Genomic DNA, 22,953 nt, shown 5'->3' on the forward strand with positions numbered 1-22,953 from the left:
TCACCGTTAGGTCGCAGACCCTTGGAACTCTGAGATCTAACTGCCTTCCTGAGTCTTTACCGACTGAGGGCCCTGTGGTTAAAACCCCACATTGTGTTGTCATGAGACATTTCTGTTATCCACGTGTGTGGTGAAGTACGGTGGCCTGTTTGGGAAAGGGGCATATGGCAAGTGGGAGATATTCACTACCAAGTCCCCTGGGGTGGCACTGTTAGTCTGCAAGCTCCACAGAAGTTTCCGGGGTGCAATCTGAAACTGGGCTCTGTACTCAGAGGCAGGGAGAGACTGAAGAAGCCAGTCTGTGTTGGTAGGTGGCACTTTTAATAAGCAAGAGAACTTACATGGGAGGTTCATCTTGGGCAGCATCCAGACAAGTGGATCCCGGCACCTGCCAACCACATCTTAAAAGTTTACACAGAGGCCTTAATTGGGTTCCGTCATGTGTACCATCAAGATGGCCTCAGTGCCATCTCAGCATCCCAAAGCTATCTCCTTGGATCATCCTCTGGGAGTGGGAAAGGCAAGCAGAACCCACTTTCCAAGGACAGAAGAAGAGATGAGGAGCCTCCGATTTCCCAGGTCCAGCTTCTAGGTCACCTGGCAGTCGTGTCTTCTGGTTGACTCTTCCTACATGTGGTCACAGGACCTCAGGGTGGGAAGATGTGGTCAGGGCAGCTGGGGTGGGATGGGTGACAGAGGGGTCCTGGGAAGAGGACTCTTCCTCCCCAAGGACTGGACGGCTTCCAGGATGGGGCAGGGGGCTCCCCCTGGCAGGTAAGAGGGCAGGCACCCTGTTTCCTGAACCAAAAATGGGACCCAAGAGTTTCTTGTCAGTTGCAGCTGTGAAACAGGCCAGATCAAGAGTTTGAGCAATGAAATACTGGCCTTTGGAAAGCTGTCTATGCATTCCAGGGCAACAGAAAAAGACTCAGGGCCACATAGGTCCAAGACTGCGTAGTGAAAATTCCCACTCAGTTTGCCCACGCTGCCAAGAGGCCGGCTCCTCAGTCTCTGCATGGACACCTCTGTTACCAGGGCACTCCTTACACTTTGCAGCCCACTTCTACTTCATCGAAGCTAGATGGTTGAAAAATGAGCTTCCCGGGCATGGTGCCAAACACGTCTTCCCCACAAAATTCCTCCATTATTCCTCACTCTGTCCTTTGGAGACATACTGACCAATATGGGAGAGACATAAGAAGACAGTTATCGCATGCCCCTCTTTCATGGCTACCTCTGCCCTACCTCTTCCCACTCCCCTCTGGGCCTGCTCTTCTCCTTCAAAGATCACTCAAATGACATGGTCCCCATTGCATTCAGCAGAACCTACCTGCCTGACTGCTGTGTGCAGCTAAGTATGGCTCTCTGTGTAGTGGTAAATATAGAAGTGGGTAGGACACACCTGTGTCCTCTGACAGTCTAAAGACCCAACACATGAAAGATCATGGATTTAGGGCCAGCACTGAATGTATCAGTTAGCCATTGCTGTGTAACAAACCATCTCAAAGCTTAATGATGGAAAACGGCCATTTAGTGCTGTTCGTAAATCTGTGGGTCAGCTGGGTAGTTCTGTTGCTCCGGGCCATCTCTACCATGGAGTTGCTCATACATCTGCAGTCTGCTGGGGGGCTGGATGAGAACTGGCTGGTCTAGGACAGCCTCCCACAGGCGCCTGGCAGTTGGCTAGCTATGGGCTGAAGTGGCTAGCGTGATTGGGACACAAGTCGGTCACACAGTAGGACTCACCCAGGCTGTTTTTACAGTAAGTAGGTGGACTTCGGGAACAGGAAGTCTTCCTGAGGCCTAGACCCGGAAATGGCACCCACCCACTCTGTCACGTGTTACCAAAGCAGGTCACAGGCCAGCCAGGACTTGAGGGCTAGAGAAATAGGTCCTCCTCTCAATGGGAAGAGCTACAAAGCCACATTGTGAAGGGCCAGCCTATCAGGAGGGGTGCAGAAAGGGGCCGTTGTTTTGTTGCACACGTAATGAGTACAGAAGCCATGGCAAAAAGTGAGAGGCCCCTGAACATACTGTCCAGAGGACACTAGGTGACAAGATCAAGAACAAACAAGAGGGCTCTACTTGTTTTTCCAAAATCAAAATGCTTTTTGTGGGTTTTTTTTTTCAGATTAGGGCATTAATATTTGACTCTGGTACAATCCATTCATGAAATCAGACACTCTCATGTGCTGTCACTCTTCCAGGCTCCCCACCTCTGCTTCTACAGGAACTAACTTGAAAATAAGTATTTGTAGAAACCTGTGAGCTTAAATGCATGAAAACACCAAGGCAGAATGTGGGGGAAACGGACACAACAAAAATATGTAGTGGACACATCTGGGAGCCTGTCCTCAGCTCACTAAGCTCCCTCTCCCCTGACCCTTGGGGTCAGTCGTGGCTCCTGGTGGCCATGTTTTCCCTGTGCAATCCCTCCCTCCACCTTCCCAATTGGACGACCAAAAGTTCTGTCATACTCACACATTATTTGTGTAATTAGCACATGTATGAGCAGCAAATAAATGCAACAACAATGAAGAGAAGAACGCCTAAGAAAAAGAATTTGTACGAATTTATTAATGTTTTTAGTTGTGGAAAATGTCAGAGAAAATACATTTGTGAGACACTATACTTTGGGGTTCTCTCAAATTCAGATCCATTTGGCAAAAGCCATGATGATCCTCTTGAACACGCCACTCATCAACTTTATACATCATTCTTTTCCCTAAAGTCAGAAATCAGACACTGTCCTCAAAAGATCCTATGCCATTTATGTATTTATTTAAAGTTTATTTTTATTTATTTTGAGAGAGAGAGAGAGGCCGAGAGAGAGAGAGAGAGAGAGAGAATCCCAAGTAGGTTCCATGTTATCAGCGCAGAGCTGGACGCAGGGCCTGATCTCACAAACTGCAAGATCACGATCTGAGCCAAAATCAAGAGTGGGATTCTTAATCGACTGATCCATCCAGGCACCCCTATGTCATTGATTTATTTCAAGTATAAGGCACCATGCCCTAAGGGAATAAATGTTTCCTTCTTTGAATACACAAAGTGACATCTGTGAGGCATGAATATAAGTTAGGACCTGTCATTACCGGGGACAGAATTGATCACAACGGTCTACAGAAGCCAGACGATGATGTTAGAACCGTCCTTCAAGGTAGTGGGGGTAAGACCACCTCTGGAACCTATGACCCCAAATAAGCCTCATTGCTGAGTAAGAAAAGGAATGCAAAGCTCAGGAGGGACCTGTCCAACCCTCTTGGCAAGTCATTTGAAAAGGGACGAATGTAGTCCAAATTAAAGATCCTAAAGGGGGCAGAAAACATACTCAAGTATCTCTACCTACAGGCGTGACTTGCTGCTTAGATTGTTTTTTAAAGTTCATCTATTAATTTTTGATGGGGGAGGGGAGGGGCAGAGAGTGGGAGAGAGAGAATCCCAAGCAGGATCCATGCTCAGTGCAGAGCCCAACTCGGAGCTTGATCTCACAACCGTGAGATCGTGACCTGAGCCAAAATCAAGAGTCATAAGCTTAACTGACTGAACCACCCAGGCACCCCTAGATTGTTCCTATTTAAAAAAACAGAAAAAAAACAACCCATGGAGGGTATCTCCCTTAGGGCTAAGTATTTCTTTAATAAGCATAACATAAATTTAACATTGTCTCCGGTTGCAACTTTGGGTCACCTCATTTCCCACCCACTTCTCAGTGTGTCTTGGACTTGTGAGATTTCTTAACTCGTCCCTTTTTCCCAAAGCATTTCCGGCAGCCGAAGGCGCAGCCTTTATAAGTGATGAAGACTACGCCCAGCACAATGGCCAGGAGGAAGCCGATCACATCCAAAGAATGGTACTGGTACCAGGTGAGATCGTGGGCTGCAGGGCGCAGGTGCGGAGCCCCCTTGTGTCTCATGACAAACTCTACCCAGAACACAGCCAGGTCCAGGGGCTCGACGGGGCGGTCCTTGTGCAGGCTGGACAGGCGCATGATGTTCTGCTTGTAGCTAAACACAAAGGCAGTTAAATGAGTGCTGGAACACCGACCATCATGACCCCTCCTCCCCTTAGGCTTGCTGTGCTTGGGAAGGCTACCAGATTTTACAAACTTGGTAGAGGCAATGTGTTTCCACTATAGCCAGAAAGAACACACACCCACACACACACACACTGGTCTTTATCTCTGAAATTAAAAAAAAAAAGTAGAAAGAAAACAGGAAGCCAAAGTTATAATATTAAATTATTTGAACCTTGCTTCCTATTTTCTTCTTTTCTGTGATATGTTTGTAGGAAATTAGACGATGTTTTCTATTAATAAGAGAAAGAAATAAAGGAAAAGGTCATTTCAGAAATTATGAGCAGTTTCCCTCTCACAGTTTTAAACAATCACATCTACTCAAAGTAAAAGCCATTTATAAGTGCCATCCGCAAGATGGTGGCATACTGTCCATTGGTAAAACATCACACCAAGTGCCCAAGTGCTAACTTTAGCATGAGGCTGTGTCCATGCAGCCTGGGAAGCAAAACAGATTTTTGTCTATTTTGGACAGCGTTGATAGCTGAATTGGAACAACCACGTCCAAACTGGGTTAGATGCTACAGCCCTCAGTGTGGATGCACCGCAAGAAGAAAGAGAAGGTGGAGGGAGAAGAAAAAGAAGAAAGTAAGATATTTTTATTCAGGAGTAATTATGATAATTACCGTCTTTAGACAGGTCTATCATTTTATGTGTATACATTATTGTACTGTGATATCAATATTTGGCCATAAGTCCTGTTAAACATCTTCTTTTATATAAATCTTCTCTTAAACAAGATAGATATTCTATAACTTTCATTCATTCATTCAGTATTTATTGAGCACCTGTTATGGCCTGGCTGCATCATCTGATGTCTTTATCTCCCTGCTTAGAGTTCCAGGAACAGGGTGATTCACAATTAGGTAGTGATGACTCGTGAACAGACAAATGCAGTTACTAGACTCTCAAGCTGATTGATGAACGTTTTTTAAAAATATGAGAAATTCTACCAAGTCATTTTTAGGTTCCAGATAGTTGTCTGTATCACGGAACAAAAGATCAAAATTGCATTACTAGGGGCGCCTGGGTGGCTCAGTCAGTTGAGCGTCCGACTTCAGCTCAGGTCATGATCTCACGGTTCATGGGTTCAAGCCCTGCATTGGGCTCTGTGCTGACAGCTAGCTCGGAGCCTGAAGCCTGTCTTCGAATTCTCTCCCTCTCTCTCTGACCCTTCCCTGCTCATGCTGCCTCTTTCTCTCTCTCTCTCAGAAATAAATAAAAAACATTAAAAAAATTTTTTTTAATTGCATTACTAACGTGAACCTCAGGAATGGGTTTTGTCCGCACATGGAGAGAAGTCGGGGTTCCACGCACTGATGTGTGAGCAGCACATCCTGACCCCAACAAACGGTGCGGCCGGAAGGCGCCATTCAGAACGGAGGGATGGCACCCACCAGGCACTCTGGGCGTTTACACTGGGGTTGTGTGGGTTTTTCTTTCCCATCCACTGGCACCATGCATGTGGGCACCCCATGTCTCCCTCCATTTTTCCTTGCCCAGGCTCACTGTGTCACCCTGGGCAATGTCTCCTCCCATCTGAACACACTCCAGTGTTTTCACATCTGTCCTTCTAACTGATGTCTTTCTCAAGACAAAGCAACTGTGGGTGAAGGACTCCACACACAGAGACACACACATGCACACCCACCCACACATGCACACACACATGCGTTAACTGGTGGATGAAGTCCATCCTGCCCATCGCTTCTTCCCACAAGGCTTTGACCAACCTATTACTAGTGAACTTGACAGCAATACAATAAATTCCATGCAGAGATCATTTGATCTGAAGGCTTTTGCCTCTTAAATTGTTTCAGAGCCACATTTGAATAAACTCATCTTTGCTTTTATCATTAGCCTTTGTGATATCACACGACACTCCTCCCCATTTATAAATCCCCATAAAATTTCTCACGGGTTTCAGTGTTAGGGAGAACTATACTTCTAGGCTCTTAGTTTTTGTCATATGGATACTTTGCTCATTAGGGAATATGTCTCTCTTCTTAAAGAGTAGATGTCTACTGGGTGACAATATTTTTTAATAAATTGGAGTTTTAACCCTACCAAGAGAAATAATATTTAAAATCATTTTGGAGGCACCTGGGTGGCTCAGTTAAACATCTGATTCTTGATCTTGATCTTGGCTCAGGTCATAATCTCTAGGTTTGTGAGATCAAGCCCCGTGTTGGGCTCTGCACTGCTTGGGATTCTCTCTCTGCCCCTCCCCAACTCATGCTCTCCTTCCCTTCCTCTCTTTTTCTGCTTCTCTCCCTATCTCTCTCAAAATAAATAAATAAGCTTAAAAAAATTTTTTTTAACTCTTTAAAATCATTTCTATGATAAGTTCTCTAGGAATAAAAGCATCCTTTCATAAAATGCATAATAATAACCCCCAGATCATCTTACTTATTAATTAGGTTTTTATGTGTTTGTTTTCACATTTGGATATTTATGGTAATGAGATGGCCAGGATACAGGTAGTATTCCTCTGTACCTTTTCTCTTACCTTTTGTCATTGATGACAGTTTTTAGGGCATTTGCTAAATCTTCAGAAGTCATGTCCAGGACGTTCAAGGTCAATCCAGCCCCCCGGGTCTCCATGCGCTTTGCATTGTCCATCTGATCACCAAATAAGGGTAGCATCACCATTGGAACGCCATTGCATATTCCCTCGTATATGCCATGGGAGCCAGAATGTGTGATGAAGGCCCGAGTCTTTGGGTGACCTGAGAAACAAAACAGGGAAGGATGCCAGAGGTCAAGTCACTGAGTGTCACAGTCCCACACCATCTAGGCTCTGCAGGCATGATAAGGACTCAGTGACACCCATGTGTGGCTCTTGCAGAAGTCTACAGAGGAAAACGTGGGGTGAAGTGCCCCATGGGGTAAAAAGCAATGTGGAACACTTTGGCCAAAATAGCTAAAGAACCCTTGAGAATAGCCACACACAAGCCACTTTCTTAATTGCACTTGGGTTTGACCTACACACCAGATCCTGCCCACATACCAAGCAGATCATTTTGGGGAAGCCACTTGACAAGTATGGTGTTCTTCGCAAGATTTGATGGTGGAGTGCCAGTGTACCGCCACAGGACCTTTCAGAGACAAGAGTTTAGTTTAACTACAGTGTTTAAAAATACAGTGATTCAGAAATATCTGCCATGTTCATTGGAATGTGGAGCCCTCTGAATGAACGTAACCTTGGCAGTGAGGGGGGAGGAGGCATAGCAACTGGGAAGGCTTCTGGGGACTGGTAACATACTGTGAATTTGTGCAAATCCACCAAGCCATATATTTGTGATTTTTGCACTTTTCTGCACTTCAGGGGGAACTTTACTTCATAAAATGAGTGGATGTCGAATTATAGGAACAGCAATGTAAGAAACGAATCCCATGTCCTGACCAGCAACTTTTTGTAGAAAAACTCCTTATGTAACATGAAGAAACACTGTCCTGTTTATTTTACCAATAAAATAAATTCTCCTTAATACACTGTTGAGTTTCTTAGAGAAAATAAGACCTCCACATGAAAACAGACCACAGTCTAACAGAATAGTTGAGAGTAACATGGCAAAAAGACCTTTGGATTAGTAATCAGGAAGTTGCAGGGAACTCCAAGCCTAAAGTCCAACTGATAGGATTTAATTTCGATACTAGAAGTTGGGGTTCCAACTCTTGTGAAGATAGAGATGCGGAAAGTACAGAATAGTACGGAATCTTACCGTCTGAGGTATTTTACCCAAAGCATCAGCAATTTTCATAGCTTGCTTCTCGGGAATCTCCGAGACCATGGAGCCCAAAGAGAAAACCACAATTCCATGTTCTCCAGAAGCATTAACATAGGCTTCAAATTCCTAGAACCAGAAGAGAAATTTCCAGTTAATTTTCTTCACACATTCTTTGGGAACTGCACAATTCAGCTGTGAATCAGATCTCTTCTTCTTAAGAGCATGATTAAAGGTGTGTGTGTGTGTGTGTGTGTATCTGTGTGTGTTAGAGACACAAAATATTAGTGCATGTTGTAGCCTTCTTTCCCCCTCCTCACCCCCTGTTACTCCCTTCCACAGGAGGAAGGCTTCTTGCTTATCTGATTATCTCCTGGGTTCTTTTTTGAGATGCAGAATCCAGGTAATGTGCTAATTTTCCAAAGGAAAAGCAATCAGAGATAAGACCAGATCCACTTCCCAGGGGCTTCAAGCGGCTGAGAGGGTCTTGGGAGAAAGCAGGCTTTCAGGAAAGGGACTGATGCAGAGGGCAGGAGGCAGTATGGAAGGAGGGAGGAAAGGTGAATGAGCATCACCAAGAGGGAAGAGAACCGTTTAACAGATTGGTGAAGGGAGACATCGGGAAAGAGGAAAGCTGTCCAAAGAGAATTTCTGAAAGCTGTTTGCAGACTCTAAAACTCCTGCACAGCCCCTTTAAGAAAATCTACAGTAAAGATGTGTATTACTTTTGAAGGCTTCTGGAATATTCCTTTTATGTTGAGAGAATGAATAGAGTCAAAGCACAAAGCTGCAAATAGAGTTAAAGATGAGGCTCACAATTAAGGAAAACCCTCAAAAAGCCAAGACAGCCTTTAACAACACTTACTTCCCCACAGCCAATACACTGGGGTGATTAGGGATCATATTCATGTCAACTGGGTGCTGAAATTTAACCAGTCAACCTGGCATTTTCCCATCTTTCCTGGAGAAGACATTTCTGAAGAATTTAAGTCAACTATCCTGCCTTAGCAAGAACATACAGAAAGATATCTGAATCTTTTTTTGCTGGCTTCATAATGCACTTTCGAAAGCAGGAAATCTCCCTGGGTATGAAAGATACGAATGTGGGACAGAAAACCTTGCCAAGGGTGCACCAGGCTCTGAGCCCCCTCTGTGGAGTTCAGAGAGGGTCAAGAGCACCAAAGCCTGAGCTTTGGTGAGAAGACCCTGAGCACCAAAGCCACCGGTGGGAAAGATAAACAGGCAGTGAGTCTGAACCCACCCCGCACATGACCCACCCCCGAGTCCTGTTTCAGAGATGATTCCATGTCTTGATTCCTTCTAGCAGTGCATCCTTAACCGCCACCCAAGGAAGATTGCAGCTGCAAGGCCGCTCTACTCCTCCAACCAAGACCAGCATTGGGCATTGGAGCCATGGCTGTGTTAGGACAACGCTCAAGACAAAGCAACGGGGCTTGTTCCTGAAGAAACTTCTGGGCAGATGACCCAAGGAATAAGGAATGGAGAACAGAGAGGGGGCTGTGTGATAAGCCCTCCACCTAGGCCTTGAATCCAAGACCACATCACTAGAAAACAGAGGGGTCTGAGTCAGCCTTTCCCATTGCTAAGACTGCCCTATTGCTATGAAATCAGCATCTTTATTAAGGAGCAATTGTTTTAATGAGTGAGTTTTGGTGTATTCGAACTATGAGTGTTTTTCTAGTTGATAATGAACCTTTCAACTACGAGAAGATGAACGATCTCTGGTTCCCTTGGATGAAGCAGAGGGATGGGATCGTAGAAGTGTCTATGTGTATAAGAGTGAGAGACGGTGATGGTGGGGACCCCACTAGTAAGTGCAGATCACAGATTATGACCTATCAAGGACCTACTCCTGAAGTAATAAGGAATAGACTTTAGAGACGGATGTCAGACAAAAGCGCTGAGAAGTAAGAACCAAAACTTAATCCAATCAGAAGAACAGCAGTATTAGCTGCATTGAGTCATGAGTGGTGGCTGTGTCCCCAGGAAGAGAGTAAGGAAGTCCCCAGACTCAACCCTCAGCAGTAATCGCAGCTTAGCCTGATTGGACCCCAACCTTCAAAACCAGCTCCAGAGTACTTTGGTCTTCAGGAAACACACATACTCAGCCATACACACATGCATGTACATAGGCACACACCTGCATGCGCACACATACAGAGTGGCAATTCCATGTAGAGGAAATAGAGCAAGGTGTGAGTATGGCAATTTCCCCCCAACTATAGGTTATTAATGATCTAATTAACTCCCCTCGAGTCTCCCAAATGGTTTTCTATGTCTCCCAAGAATTCCACGGACATTAATGAGACTGTGTGATGTGGTGGGGTTTGCCCAGAACTGAGGGGTTTCCTGGGATATGACAAACCAGAACACTGGCCACCCTGGAGTGACATGTAGAAGACTTCTGACAGGGCTCAGCCCATGTGATTTTAAGGGACGTTTTTCAAATTTGGTTCAGAGCATGACCAGTAAAAACCCAATACTGTCCAGCCCTTTCAGGGATGAGCTCCCTTCCTGGTTCCTCCACCCCTCTCCCCGCCCCAGCAGCTCTCTTCAAGGCTTCTGGCTCCTAGTGGCTGTGTCCTGGCCTTCCCCATTGGGGTTCTCTGAAAGGTCGGGGAGGCCAGGATCCATCCTCCCCACTGCCACGCTGCAATTTTGGTTTATGGCAAAGACCTCGTAAGAATGGTTTTCCTAAAGTCTTTCCTCCCCAGGATGTACCACATCCTTCTTTCCTGGGAAAAGATGGCTCCTCTCCAAGTACCTTTTGAGCTTCTTCTCCTGAATGAAGGTAAACAGCTTATCTCACTTCCTAGGACCTTCCTTCCTGCATGAAACCCTCTCTTCCTTTAACCATGTCTACAAAGGACCATGTCTGGTTTCACCTCCTTGCACACTCCCCCACACCCACTCAGCACCCAGCCGGGTGTGGTTACCATAAAAAATGAATTCACAGGTCCATAAATGCCCAGAGTTAAATAGCAAGGCTAAAGTTTAAATGTCACAGAAGTTCATCTACAGATCACGGAAGGGCAAACTGCAGAGATGGTATTGTCGTAGGCAACACCTACTCTCGGCAAGCTCCTCTGGGATTTAATAATGGTGAGGTCCACACCCTGCTGGCAAAACTTCCCCTACACCTGACCCTGACTTCACAGACTCTGGTGTGGCCAAAGAGTGAAGCAATGTGTTAACTGAAGATAACCCTTGACTCCCCCACCTCGTATCCCCTTCCAAAAAGCATGAGGCCACCTCTGAAGTGAAAACACCTGCCCATCCCATTGAAGTCTTTAACACAGGTCCTAACTTCTGCTGAGAGTTTAGTATTTTGAGCTCCAGGCCTTTATTAGATTTCTCTTCCCAAATGTCTTCTGTTTCTCAAAACCCTTGGGAAACACTTGGCATGTTGGAAACCAGTTGCCGTACCATTACGCATTCGGAGCCACCGACAAAGACCACAAGCTTCCCTGCTCACCAGTCTTTCTTCCCACCATCTCCAAGTCTCTTTTCTCACCTATGTTCTGGTTGGCTGTTTCCTCAGACCCAACATGTCTGGGTAGATATCATCTCTGAATCCCTGCTTTCCACAAAGATGGTCTCTCACACTGAGCAGGGAATGACATCTTAGAATTCTTGAGCTTCATTCCTTTGCTCTCAGTGCTGTTCTACTATCTTTTGTCCATCAGGCATGATGGACATGATGGCCACACATGCCCAATGCTAGGTGTGCTTTCCCTGTGGACTCTCCTTATCCACTAAATATTGTGTCTTTATTCTTGAAGATCAGGACTTTGACCAAGAGCTTTGAGACCAGGACAATCTCCACTAGAGGAATGGAAGCATAGAGTAACATTCTTTAATTAACAAAGGAGATATGGGGCATCTGGGCTCATTCAATTGAGTGTCCAACTCTTGATTCTAGTTCAGGCCATGATCTCAGGGTTGTGAGATTGAGCCCTGCGTCAGGCTCTGCAATGACCAGGAATATCAGTGGGGTTCTCTCTTTGCTCCCCTTTCTCTCTGCCCCTTTCCCCTACTTGGACTCTCTCTCTCTAAAATAAAATAAATAAATAAACAAAGGGAAAAAAGAAAATAAACAGCAACTTGACAAACCAGCAAAAATCAGGAAAAGGAAAATTGACCGTGTAAAATAAAAATAAAGTAAACTGGGAAAGTTTGAATCAAATCCACCAGGGTCTCAGTTGATTAAGCGACCAACTTTGGCTCAGGTCATGATCACACGGTTTGTGGGTTCATGCCTGCATCGGGCTCTGTGCTGATGGCTAGCTCAGAGCCTGGAGCCTACTTCTGATTCTGTATCTCCTTCTCTCTGACCCTCTCCTGCTCACGCTCTCTCTCTCTCTCTCTCTCTCTCTCTCTCTCAGAAATAAATAAAACATTAAATCAATTTAAAGAATCAAATCCACCAATTTTTAAATTAAGAGCAAACTGGCAAAATTGTCTCGACCAGGTGAAAAATATCAGTGCCGTGTTATTTAAAAAGAAGAAAAAGAAAGCTTGAAGACAAAGGGGTACCAAAAAGACACTAGGGAAATATCAGCAAGATAGTCAGAAATGGTGATGTTAATATCAAAAAAGTAGAATTTCAAATTAAAAATGCTAAGTAGGACAAAGAGGACTGCTGTCAGGTACGGTTTACAAGGTCATTCTCATACTGAGGCTTGATTCCACCAAACAAGGCAGCAACTAACACTCAGTCAACACAACTCACCACTTAGAGAAATTCACAGGGGAAGAAAATATATGGAGGGGCATCTGGGTGGCTCAGTTGGTTAAGAGTCTGACTCTTGATTTCGGCTCAGATAATGATGGTTCATGACACTGAGCCCTGCATCAGGCTCTGGGCTGACAGTGCAGAGCCTGCCTGCGATTCTCTCTCTCTCTCTCCCTCTCTCTCTCTCTCTCTACCCCTCGCCACCTCTCTGTTTCTCTCTTTCTCTCTCTCTCTAAATAAATAAACTTTAAAATACACATATACATCAATAAATGATGCCAAAACTATGATATTGAGAAAGACAGTCGATAACGTTCTGCAGCCACTCCTGTTAAACATCCTAAAGAAGAAAATCATTTAAATAAATAAAGATTATTTGCCAAAGAACAAGGGCAAACATAATACAAAATGATGAAATGAAAATCAATCTTTAGGGGCACGTGAGTGGCTCAGTCGGTTAAGTGTCCAACTCTTGGTTTCGGCTCAGGTCATGATCTCACAGTTCATGGGTTCGAGCCCCACATCAGGCTCCATGCTAATGGTGCAAAGCCTACTTGGAATTCTCTCTCTCCCTCTCTTTCTGACCTTACCCCACTTGCATTCTCACTCTCTCTCAAAATAGAAAAGGAAAAGAAAAGAAAGAAAAGGGGAAAAAAGAATGAAAAGGAAATCAATCTTCATTACAATCAGGAGAAAGATAAGAATCCTTGCAATTGCCAACATTATTCAATTGTTTTGAAACATTCTAGTGATTTCAATAAGACCAGTATCTGAGGGGCGCCTGGGTGGTTCAGTCAGTTAAACATCTGACTTCAGCTCAGGTCATGATCTCGTGGTTCGTGGCTTCAAACCCCACATCAGGCTCTGTGCTGACAGCTCAGAGCCCAGAGCCTGCTTCAGATTCTGTGTCTCCCTCTCTCTCTGCCCCTCTACCTCTCATACTCTGTCTCCCTCTCTGTGTCTCTCTCTGTCTCTCTCAAAAATAAACATTAGAAAAAACTTTTTAGTTGGGGCACCTGGGTGGCTTAGTCGGTTAAGAGTCTGACTTTCGCTTAGGTCATGATCTCGCGGTTCGTGGGTTCGGGCCCCGCGTCGGGCTCTGTGCTGACAGCGAGCTCAGAGCCTGGAGCCTGTTTCAGTCTGTGACTCCCTCTCTCTCTGACCCTCCCCTGCTCACACTGTCTCTCTCTCTCTCTCTCTCCCCTAGAAATAAATAAAAACCTTAAAAAATTTTAAAAAAAAAGAAAAAACTTTTTAGTAAGACCAATAATTAGCATGGAATTTAGAACAGAAGAAACCACAGTTTCTTTATTGATGAGAGACAGCCTACTGGTTTCTTTAATGACAGAATCAATATTTTGAGTTGGCTGAATTTTTATTTTGAGCTGAACAGCAAGTAGATAATCAGCTACAGACAGAAATGGAAAAAACTATCACATTCACTGCAGTGGCCCAAAAAAAGGGGGAGGGGAAGTAAAAATATGAAGAAAACTACAAAATACTTGATCTTTGGTTAAGGTAATATTTGAAGTAGCACCAAGAAGAGAAAGACCCTGGAATGCAAACTTCAGTGTTCTTCCTAAGAAACTAGACTAGGTGGCAAACAGAATAATATGTGGCCCATAAATACCGTGAAACATGGAACACTTTTAAAAAATAGATATAAAAATAGAAAATAGACATTCAAGACATACTGATAGGTGAGCAGTGGGGATATATTGTTATCTTTTTTGTAAAATAAGGAACAAGAGCTTACCTACATGTACCTATGTTTGTATGTAATTGTTGGAGTCCAATGAACTGGTGGAGATCACTGCCTGTCTGGTGACTGGTCCTCAGTTTACGCCCTTTGTTGGTTTTCGTTCATTCCTTTAACAAACATTTGGTAAGCGCCTATTAAGCGCCCTAGATGTTGATATTTACGCCAATCATGGGCGACCTTTTGCCAAGTGTTAAGGATGCAGTGATGGGCAGAAGTGGTCCCTACCCACACATATATGGAAGAGACGGCCAATAAACAATCATCTAAATGAAATGATCATGGTATTTAATGTGCTATGAAGGAAATAGCACAGGATGCTATCTTGGAGAGAAGGACTCCCTGAGGAAGCACTATCACAGCTGATCTGAAAAATAAGAAGACAGCCAGAAGGACAGAACATCAAGTTCAAGGGTCATGAACGGGGAAAGATTTTGGAATGTCCCAGGAGTAGCAAGAAGGCTGGTATAACTGGGGACATCTATGCAGGTTGATAAACAAACACTTCTAGTTCAAATAGGGAGTTTTCTATTATGCTTGCACATCTCCAAAGTTTTAAATTTCAAAGTAAATGTGAAACAATCATTTTCACTTGGATCCTATATAATGATCCCAAAAATATTTCTCTTTAATTTCACTCTTCACTTGGACATGCTGACTACCTCTCTTTCCTTTGATCTATGATGTGCCCACCACTGGTTTGGTAATATTTCACCTTTTCCTATGTATGAAAGAGAATTATGACTGGTTTTCTATTAACGTGAGGTTTTCTCATTTTGCTTTCTAAAAAGTCAACACCATCTCCTTCTTTCTTAACCAGATCACCTCATCAGACATGTACTTCCTTGGGGTATCAGAACTTTATTGGTGGGAGTCACCAGATCTCTCTTCACATTACGGGGGAGGAGTCAGAGCTTCATAGAGGAGATGAGGTCACATGGCAATGGAGTGGAGCCATCCACACAGCACTGGAATTCTCACCCAGTGTTCCTTCTGCTGCCTAAAGTTTCTCCTTGCCATGATATTAACATGATCTTTTAAAATGTGAATCACAGTGGAGTCACCCTGGGAATAAGATTCAGTGACATCAGAGGGTGATGATAGTCCCTTTAGTAGAGACCAGACTCAGAACCTGCAAAGTGACTGAGTTACCAGCAGATCCTCAACCAATACTTGTGAAATAAATGAACAAATTGCCCACTGAAATGTCACCTTCTTGGAGAGTCCTTCCCAACCTCCCATCTGATAGAGACTCTCCTGTTATTCTCTATCACCTCCATTGAGATGTGGGATGAGGATTGTGAATGCCACTGTTTTGCATACCTCAAATTCTGTATGGGAAAAAATTAACTTCTAAGCATCACAAAGGATGAGGCTCGGGACACTTCTGCCGAATGCTGGGATCAGACTGTCTCATATTTACTTATTAGAAGACAAGGGACTCTGTGACGCTGTCACAGAATTATTCCCCCAGCCTTGAACCGTGGGTGTCTATCCCAATCAAGGGCAACAAGGTTCATACTGCAGATTTTTGTTCTCTGCAAGGATCCCTGAACTAATTGCTCTGTGCTCATGGCAATTAACCTTTGTCGCATCTCATGGATTACTGTACGCTAGAGCACACAGAATGAAACGCCCAAATACGCTCTCTTAAAGTGTCCCGGACAAAGAAATAATCCAGAAGATGATGCCCACGACAGATATAGGTTACAACCCAGCACCGGGCGATTTGTAAGGCAGAAGCTAACGAAAGAGGGCACGTGACGCTACCTCAGTGTGCTCATTCAGCATACGGCAGGGCAAGTTCATCCAACCAAAGTCCTGGCAAGGAGATAGGCTTGTAAAGCGTCCCCCTCATATACACACCTGGGAAAGAGGCTTTTGGCTGGCACAGTTGATCCCACCAATAAAAACCATGTTGGGCATGATGGGCCTGGAGTAATCCTTGACAAAGTCACTTCTGAAAAGCCATACTGATGAGGAGCCCATAAGGTCCCGGAGCGTCACATCTTTCTGAAGGATTTCCGAGGCAAGTGGTGCATATGGGGAATAAACCATGTTGCACAGAAAGCCCTCTGATGCGAGAATGAGCATGTTCTTTACCCGCTGTAGGAAGGTCATGTGATCTGAGTTAAGGGACAGAACCCTGGGCACATAGGATGGTGGGCTGGGGCAATGGGTACCTTGCAAATCTAGGCCGCATGGCAGTGCGTTCGAGAAGAACACGGCGGGCAGCTCCAGGTACAGGGCCACGATGGGGCCGCAGGGAAGGAAAGGGTCTGTCAACACGGCATCGAAGCCGCTTTCCGCCAGGGAGGCCATCAGCTCCTGGTTGTGCAGTAGGTGGGAGCAGGCAGAAAAAAGCAGAGCAGAGTCCTTCTTGATTTTCTTGTATATCTGGACTGCATACTGCAGGAAAGGTTTCTTTTCAAAAACATTATGCCCGAGACTGATAAAAGCCTCTTCCACATCCTCCTTGCGGAATGGCACGGGGTAGCTCTTCAAGGTATAAAACGCATCTTCTTTAATGTACATGGCAGCTTCGGGAGCTACGACCACTATGTCGTGTCCTCGCTGGTGCAGCTGCTGGATGACCCCGAGCAAGCTCAACCAGTGGCTGCCATCGACTGGCACCAACAGCAGCTTCCCACCCTGGGACACAGAGGGGTTCAGCACACACAGCAGCAACCCCAGCACGAGCAGACGTGGACCTCGGGCCCCCGCTGTCATGGCTCTCCTGCATCCGCGACCAAGCCTCTCACCTGCCAAAAGTCTGCCCTCCCCTACTTATATGTCGCAAGAACCAATCTATACTCCAAGTTAATGTTTGATTGTATCACGTGACTATCGCTGTCCGTCAGCTAAAGATCGTGGGAAGTTTACCTTTGAAACTAACGAGGGCGAGGAGGTTTCCTAGGCCTCTTTTATCCCCCCAAGTATCTTTATTTTTTTTATTTATTTACTTTTAAGTTTCTCTTTTAACTCCAGTTAGCAAACATACAGTGTAATATTCATTTCAGGTGTACAATACAGTGATTTAACACTTCCCTACATTACCTGGTGCCGATCGGGACAAGCGTACTAAGTTTCCCATTAGGCAACAACCGTTTTCCTGGCTGAAATCCTCTACCAACCGCTCGGGTCCCATTCTTGAAGAACCAGAGAAGGGAATGCAGCTCCAGCACCTTTGAATGGATTAGATGAGTATTTCCATGGACCAAAGTGTCACCAGAGAGGTTTAAAAAAAAAAAGTCTATGTGGTGACAAATTAGACATCCTTTTCAGGAATGAAATAGAAAGCAGAGTATGGCTTCTAGAGAGGAAAGAACATACGGGACGGGGTTAGGTGGCTCCGTCAGTTGAGCGTCTAACTTTGGTTCAGGTCATGATCTCTCGGTTTGTGGGTTCAAGCCCCCAGTCAGGCTCTGCACTGACAGTGCGAGGCCCACTTGGGATTCTCCCTCTCTCTCTCTCTCTCTGTCCCTCTTCCCCTTCTCTCTCTCAAAAATAAATAAACATTTTAAAAAATGCAATAAAAGGAAAGAACCAGACACTGCAAGCCTACTTTGGGCCCATGGAAGACTTTAAGAACATTCTGCACAGGTGACTCAGGGCTCTCAGCCCAACCACTGCCTCCGTTTTTTGATTCATTTATCCAGCAAAATACCTACTGAGCCCTGCACAGCGCTAGGCCTGGGGTACCAGCAGAGACCACCCCAGGTGAGCTTCCTGACTCCCCAGAACTCCAGTTCCCTTGGAAGAGATAGACTGTCGTTGTAAACAGGCACGCAGATGCATTAGAGGCACACCAGGAAGGAAATGACACCGCTGGCTAGTGAATGGCGGGAAGGGAAACCCTCCTGAGTGCGTACACACACCTTTCCAGGACAGATCTGCGTTCCCTCAGAGAGGCAGTGAGAGAGCACTCTGTCAATAAGAAACTAAAATTGGTAAGTGGGCAAGAGTCAGTTAAACTGCCATGTCAACACAGCCCCGAGGTCCAGGGAAAGCAGACACTCCGAGAAATTCTGATGACCGCATTGAAGCAAAGGGGAAAGGTGAATGAAAACAGTAAGAATGTATATTTACTGACCGTGTACTAGGTGCCACGTGTGGTGCTTCGCGCTTCACAACACATCTGATGTAATCCCCTAGAAGTATCCCTTGAAGCAGACACTATTATTCCCATTTTGCAGAGGAAGGCACTGAGGCTCAGAGAGACAAGGTGATTTGGCAGAGGCCTGAATTTACTGAGGGGCAGAGCTGAGACCCAGGCCCTAGGTGTCAGAGTGTAGAGACCTTGCTCTTAACCCACACAGCTCCCCACGGCTTCTAGCAGGTCCCAGATCCTACAACCAGGTTCGAACTTTATAGCCAACTAGGAGTCAGAAGTAAAGCTGCGATTCCCATAGTCGTTAGTCAATTGAAATAAATGGAGAGGAGGCAGAGGGCAGGACTTTGGGACCAAATAGAATCTGCTCACACAGCAATACCCAGCACTAGCTGGTGCCCCAAAAGATCAAGTGAAGGGTCAGGGAGCAAGTATGGTAGTCGCAAACAGAAATGCCCCCCACCCCCACCCGGGGCACTTGGGTTGCTCAGTCAGGTGAGCATTGGACTTCAGCTCAGGTCATGATCTCACAATTCATGAGTTCGAGCTCCACATCGGGCTCTCTGCTGTCAGTGCAGAGCCCACTTCAGATCCTCTGTCTCTCTGTCTCTCTCTCTGTCTCTTTACCCCTCCCCCGCTAGCTTGCTCACTCTCAAAAATAAAATAAACCTTTTTTTTTTGTATTTTATATTTTATTTTTTTTTAATAGTTTATTGTCAAATTAGTTTCCACATAACACTCAGTGCTCATCCCCACAAGTGTCCTCCTCCATGCCCCTCCCCCCTCCCCCCACATCCATCAGTCCTCAGTTTTTGTCAGCATTCAAGAGTCTCTCATGGTTTGCTTCTCTCCCTTTCCCCCACATTTTTAAAAAATGTCCCTCTCTAATAAAAGGCAAATCCAAGTGCAGACAGAACTGATCACCTCACCCTTTCTTTTGGGGATCACTGCTTTACTCTGCAATCCCGAGATGAGAGCGCAGACCGCAGTATTTTGACCATGGACATCACCGGCAACCCATATTCAGGGACCTGTTAGAAGGTCACAGAGAAAATGCTAACTTTAAAGTTTTGATGTCCTGTGGGGCATAGTCACAGGGCCTCCCTCATTCTGGTGCATAGAATAGGTACCCAAGATTTCCGTTTCCACCATCCTTCCTCCACAGGTGTCCAGTCTGGTACGTGCTCATATATGGTTTTCTTGCTGTTAAACTGACTATTGAGTCTTTTTTATTCTGAAGCTCCCCACCCACACCCACCCCATCCCAAGCACTTTCCATTCTCCAGGACTAAGATTCTGGGAAGATAGAAAAGCGGTAGCAATGTTTTGGCTCCTTGGGTGTACCCCTATCTGCCATTCTGAAATTCACAATCCAATTTAAACATTAAGGGCAATAATTCTTCTGAACTCTCAGTGTCATACGAGTTCGCCTGTAGATTACCCAGAGCAAAAGGGCTGTAAACTCACATAGTCACCACTATGATGATTTTATGACTTTCCCTGCATCACGCAAAGCCTCAGAACTTGTTGAGACCTCTGTTGTACCTGCATGGTTTGGGGCCATGACTCTACCCTTACAAGCATGGTTTTGGCTTGGGAATCGCTCAGGAACCATCCCATGGTTTTGCAAGCAGTAAACACTCAGTAAATGTTTCTGTACAGATGTGACTTCCCTTCCTCCCTTCTCCTTTTCTCTCGGCCCCGTATCCATGCAAGCAACTGCTCGATTCACTGTCTGACCTCCATCAGCAGCCTCTTGCACTGCCCTCTCCCTCTACCATCCCTGAAGCCTTGGTCAACAATCTCCTAGGACCCAGAATAAAATTCAGAGTCTTTGGGCTGGCTCTCAAAACTCACTAGAATGGACCTTGAGCTCACCTGTCCAAGTTCATTCTTCCTCTCCAGCCCTTTCACTAGATCCCTCCCTTCTGTACCTTTCCCTCTGGTCACTCTGGAGCACTTGACCTTCCCCAATCACGCTTTTCCCATGTTGCTTTGTTCACACTAGACTCTATTCCAAATCCACTTCCTAATACTGTTTATTCCATGATTATACAGTGTCAATTCCAAGATTATAGGATTGTATTCAGTCCCTCAAGGTGACATAAAGTCAGCAGCTTGTTCTAGTGACAGAGTGTGCCTTATACTACCCTTTATGATGAAATATTGCAGAGTTCACTGGTTAATCATTTTCCTATTAGAACTTAGTGGCCTGTATTGGTGTTGCCTTACCATTTATCAAAGCAAAAAGTACAGTGCCAGAGAATTAGGAGAAAATAGAAGCCCGGTGTCCAAAAATGCCAAAAAGGAAATCAGTCAAGGTACAGCATTTTTAGTGAGAACAACTACTGCACCCAAGTTGACCAGCACTATAAACACAGCCAGTATATCTTTTTTTAATGTTTATTATTTATTATTGAGAGAGAGAGAGACAGACAGAGTGCAAGCAGGGCAGAGTTAGAGAGAGAGGGAGACACAGAATCTGAAGCAGGCTCCAGGCTCCAAGCTGTCAGCACAGAGCCCCATGCCGGGCTCAATCTCACCAACCACGAAATCATGACCCTAGCTGAAGTCAGATGCTTAACCAAGTGGGCCACCCAGGCACCCCAATGGCCAGCAAACTTCAATAGTTTTGATATACTAGACCAGGAGTTCTCAAACTGTGGGCCAGAGCACCCTGGGGATGCCCAAGAATTTTTTAGGGAGTTTTGCAAAGTCAAAGCTATTTTGATAATACTCTTTGGCTTTTTCACTCACATGATCTCTTTTATGTACAGTGGAGTTTCTCCCGGGCCACATCACCTGTAATATATCAATAGACTGACTACAGAAGCAGAAGAATCCAGTTCTCTTAAACCAGAAAGACGTGAAAAATGTAATATGATGGCATTCTTCAGTAATTGTTTTGGAAAAGTCATTTTCCTATAAAAATATGATTTATCTTAGTGTGTCATGGTTTTCTTGCTATTAAATTGACTGTTGAGGTTTGTTCTGAGTGCCTTAATTTCTAATGGTGTTAAGTATTGATAGATACAATTATAAACTAAAGCAAAAAGGTCCTGGGACCAAATCACCGAAGGACGGCTGTCCTGGACAAACGAGATGGCTGACCTTCAGCACAAGGTCAGATGAAATGCACGGCCATCAGTCTACCCCCATCGGGCAAAGGGGAGCCTGACAGCCTGTTTTAACCAAACCACGCTGCCCCACTGCCAGAGCCCGAGCCCCCACTTCCATCCCCTCACTTCCTCTTTTTCCAGCAGGGATTTAGAGATCACAAGGCGCAGGCTGGGAGGCGGGTGGGCGTGGCCAGATGGTGGGCGTGGCCAGATGGTGGGCGGGGGCGCAGTAGGCGGGGCGTCTGCTCCCTAGCGAACCACGCCACAGAGAGCCCCGTCGGAAGCGCGCGGAGCCCCACCCCCAGCACTGCATTCTGGGATGCGGCCTCGACCAATGAAGTGCGGGCTATGTCACAAGGACGCCCCTTCCGGGCGGTGCAGGGCACTCGGGCTCTCGCCCCGTGTCGTGGCCTGCGGGCCGTGCTGCTCCGTCCACCATGGTGGACTACTACGAGGTGCTGGGCGTGCCCCGCGAGGCCTCGTCCGAGGCCATCAAGAAGGCGTACCGCAGGCTGGCGCTCAAGTGGCACCCCGACAAAAACCCCGAGAACAAGGAGGAGGCCGAGAGGCGATTCAAGGAGGTGGCCCAGGCCTACGAGGTGCTGTCAGACGCCAAGAAGAGAGACGTCTATGACCGCTACGGCGAGGCCGGAGTGGAGGACTGCGGCGGTGGCCATGGTCGTGGTGGGGCCAGCGGGCCCTTCCACGACCCCTTCGAGTATGTCTTCACCTTCCGCGACCCGGCCGAGGTCTTCAGGGAGTTCTTTGGCGGCCGGGACCCGTTTTCGTTCGACTTCTTCGGAGACCCCCTGGGGAATGTCGTGGGCGATCTGAGGGGCTCCCGGGGAAGCAGAAGCAGGGGGGCCGCGCCCTTCTTCTCCGCCTTCAGTGAATTCCCAGCATTTGGGAGTGGTTTTTCTTCTTTTGATACAGGATTTGGTTCCTTTGGTTGCCTGGGGAATGGAGGCCTTTCTTCCTTCTCCATGTCTTGTGGTAGTGGTGGGATCGGCAACTTCAAGTCCATGTCTACTTCCACCGAAATCGTCAATGGCAAAAAAATCACCACCAAGAGAATCGTTGAGAACGGCCAAGAAAGGGTGGAGGTGGAAGAAGACGGAGAGTTAAAGTCCCTCATAATAAATGGCAAAGAGCAGTTGCTCCGCATCGACACCAAGTAATTCCAGTCCAAGTTCAATTTCAAGCGCATTGTGAGGAGTAGCAGGACTTTTTTTTTTTTTTGAAGATTGCAAGTGAACTCTACTTTCAGAACAACTGTACTCAAGAATTTATAAACAGTTCATGCCAAATGCCTATTTGTTGTTATTGTTGGGACCATACGAGTTAGGACCTCTGTCTTTAGAACTTGTAAATACCTGTATGCACTTTGCTATTTATTAAACATAAT

General features: G+C 45.8%; 2 protein-coding genes and 1 long non-coding RNA gene across 3 annotated transcripts; 2 read left to right on the plus strand and 1 right to left on the minus strand.

The window, feature by feature from the left end:
• The first annotated feature begins 165 nt into the window (after nt 1-165).
• On the plus strand, nt 166-4,686 carry LOC144227269 (uncharacterized). The gene is made up of 3 exons (XR_013333893.1): nt 166-307; nt 3,762-3,866; nt 4,551-4,686. It is a non-coding gene; the product is annotated as an uncharacterized LOC144227269 (long non-coding RNA).
• Nucleotides 3,620-17,048, minus strand: LOC144227256 (UDP-glucuronosyltransferase 1A1-like). The gene is made up of 5 exons (XM_077758854.1): nt 16,185-17,048; nt 7,801-7,932; nt 7,086-7,173; nt 6,585-6,804; nt 3,620-4,007 (listed from the first exon to the last, which is right to left on the minus strand). Exons 1-5 carry the CDS (start codon nt 17,046-17,048, stop codon nt 3,710-3,712), a joined length of 1,602 nt encoding a protein of 533 aa, XP_077614980.1. The 3' UTR covers nt 3,620-3,709.
• A 4,859-nt stretch (nt 17,049-21,907) lies between these two features.
• LOC144227245 (dnaJ homolog subfamily B member 3-like) lies at nt 21,908-22,953 on the plus strand. Its single transcript, XM_077758846.1, has one exon. It carries the CDS (start codon nt 21,986-21,988, stop codon nt 22,724-22,726), a length of 741 nt encoding a protein of 246 aa, XP_077614972.1. The 5' UTR covers nt 21,908-21,985; the 3' UTR covers nt 22,727-22,953.

Source organism: Crocuta crocuta, unplaced genomic scaffold, assembly GCF_008692635.1.
Source record: "Crocuta crocuta isolate KB4526 unplaced genomic scaffold, BGI_CrCroc_1.0 scaffold290, whole genome shotgun sequence".
In the NCBI taxonomy this organism is placed as follows: Eukaryota; Metazoa; Chordata; class Mammalia; order Carnivora; family Hyaenidae; genus Crocuta; species Crocuta crocuta.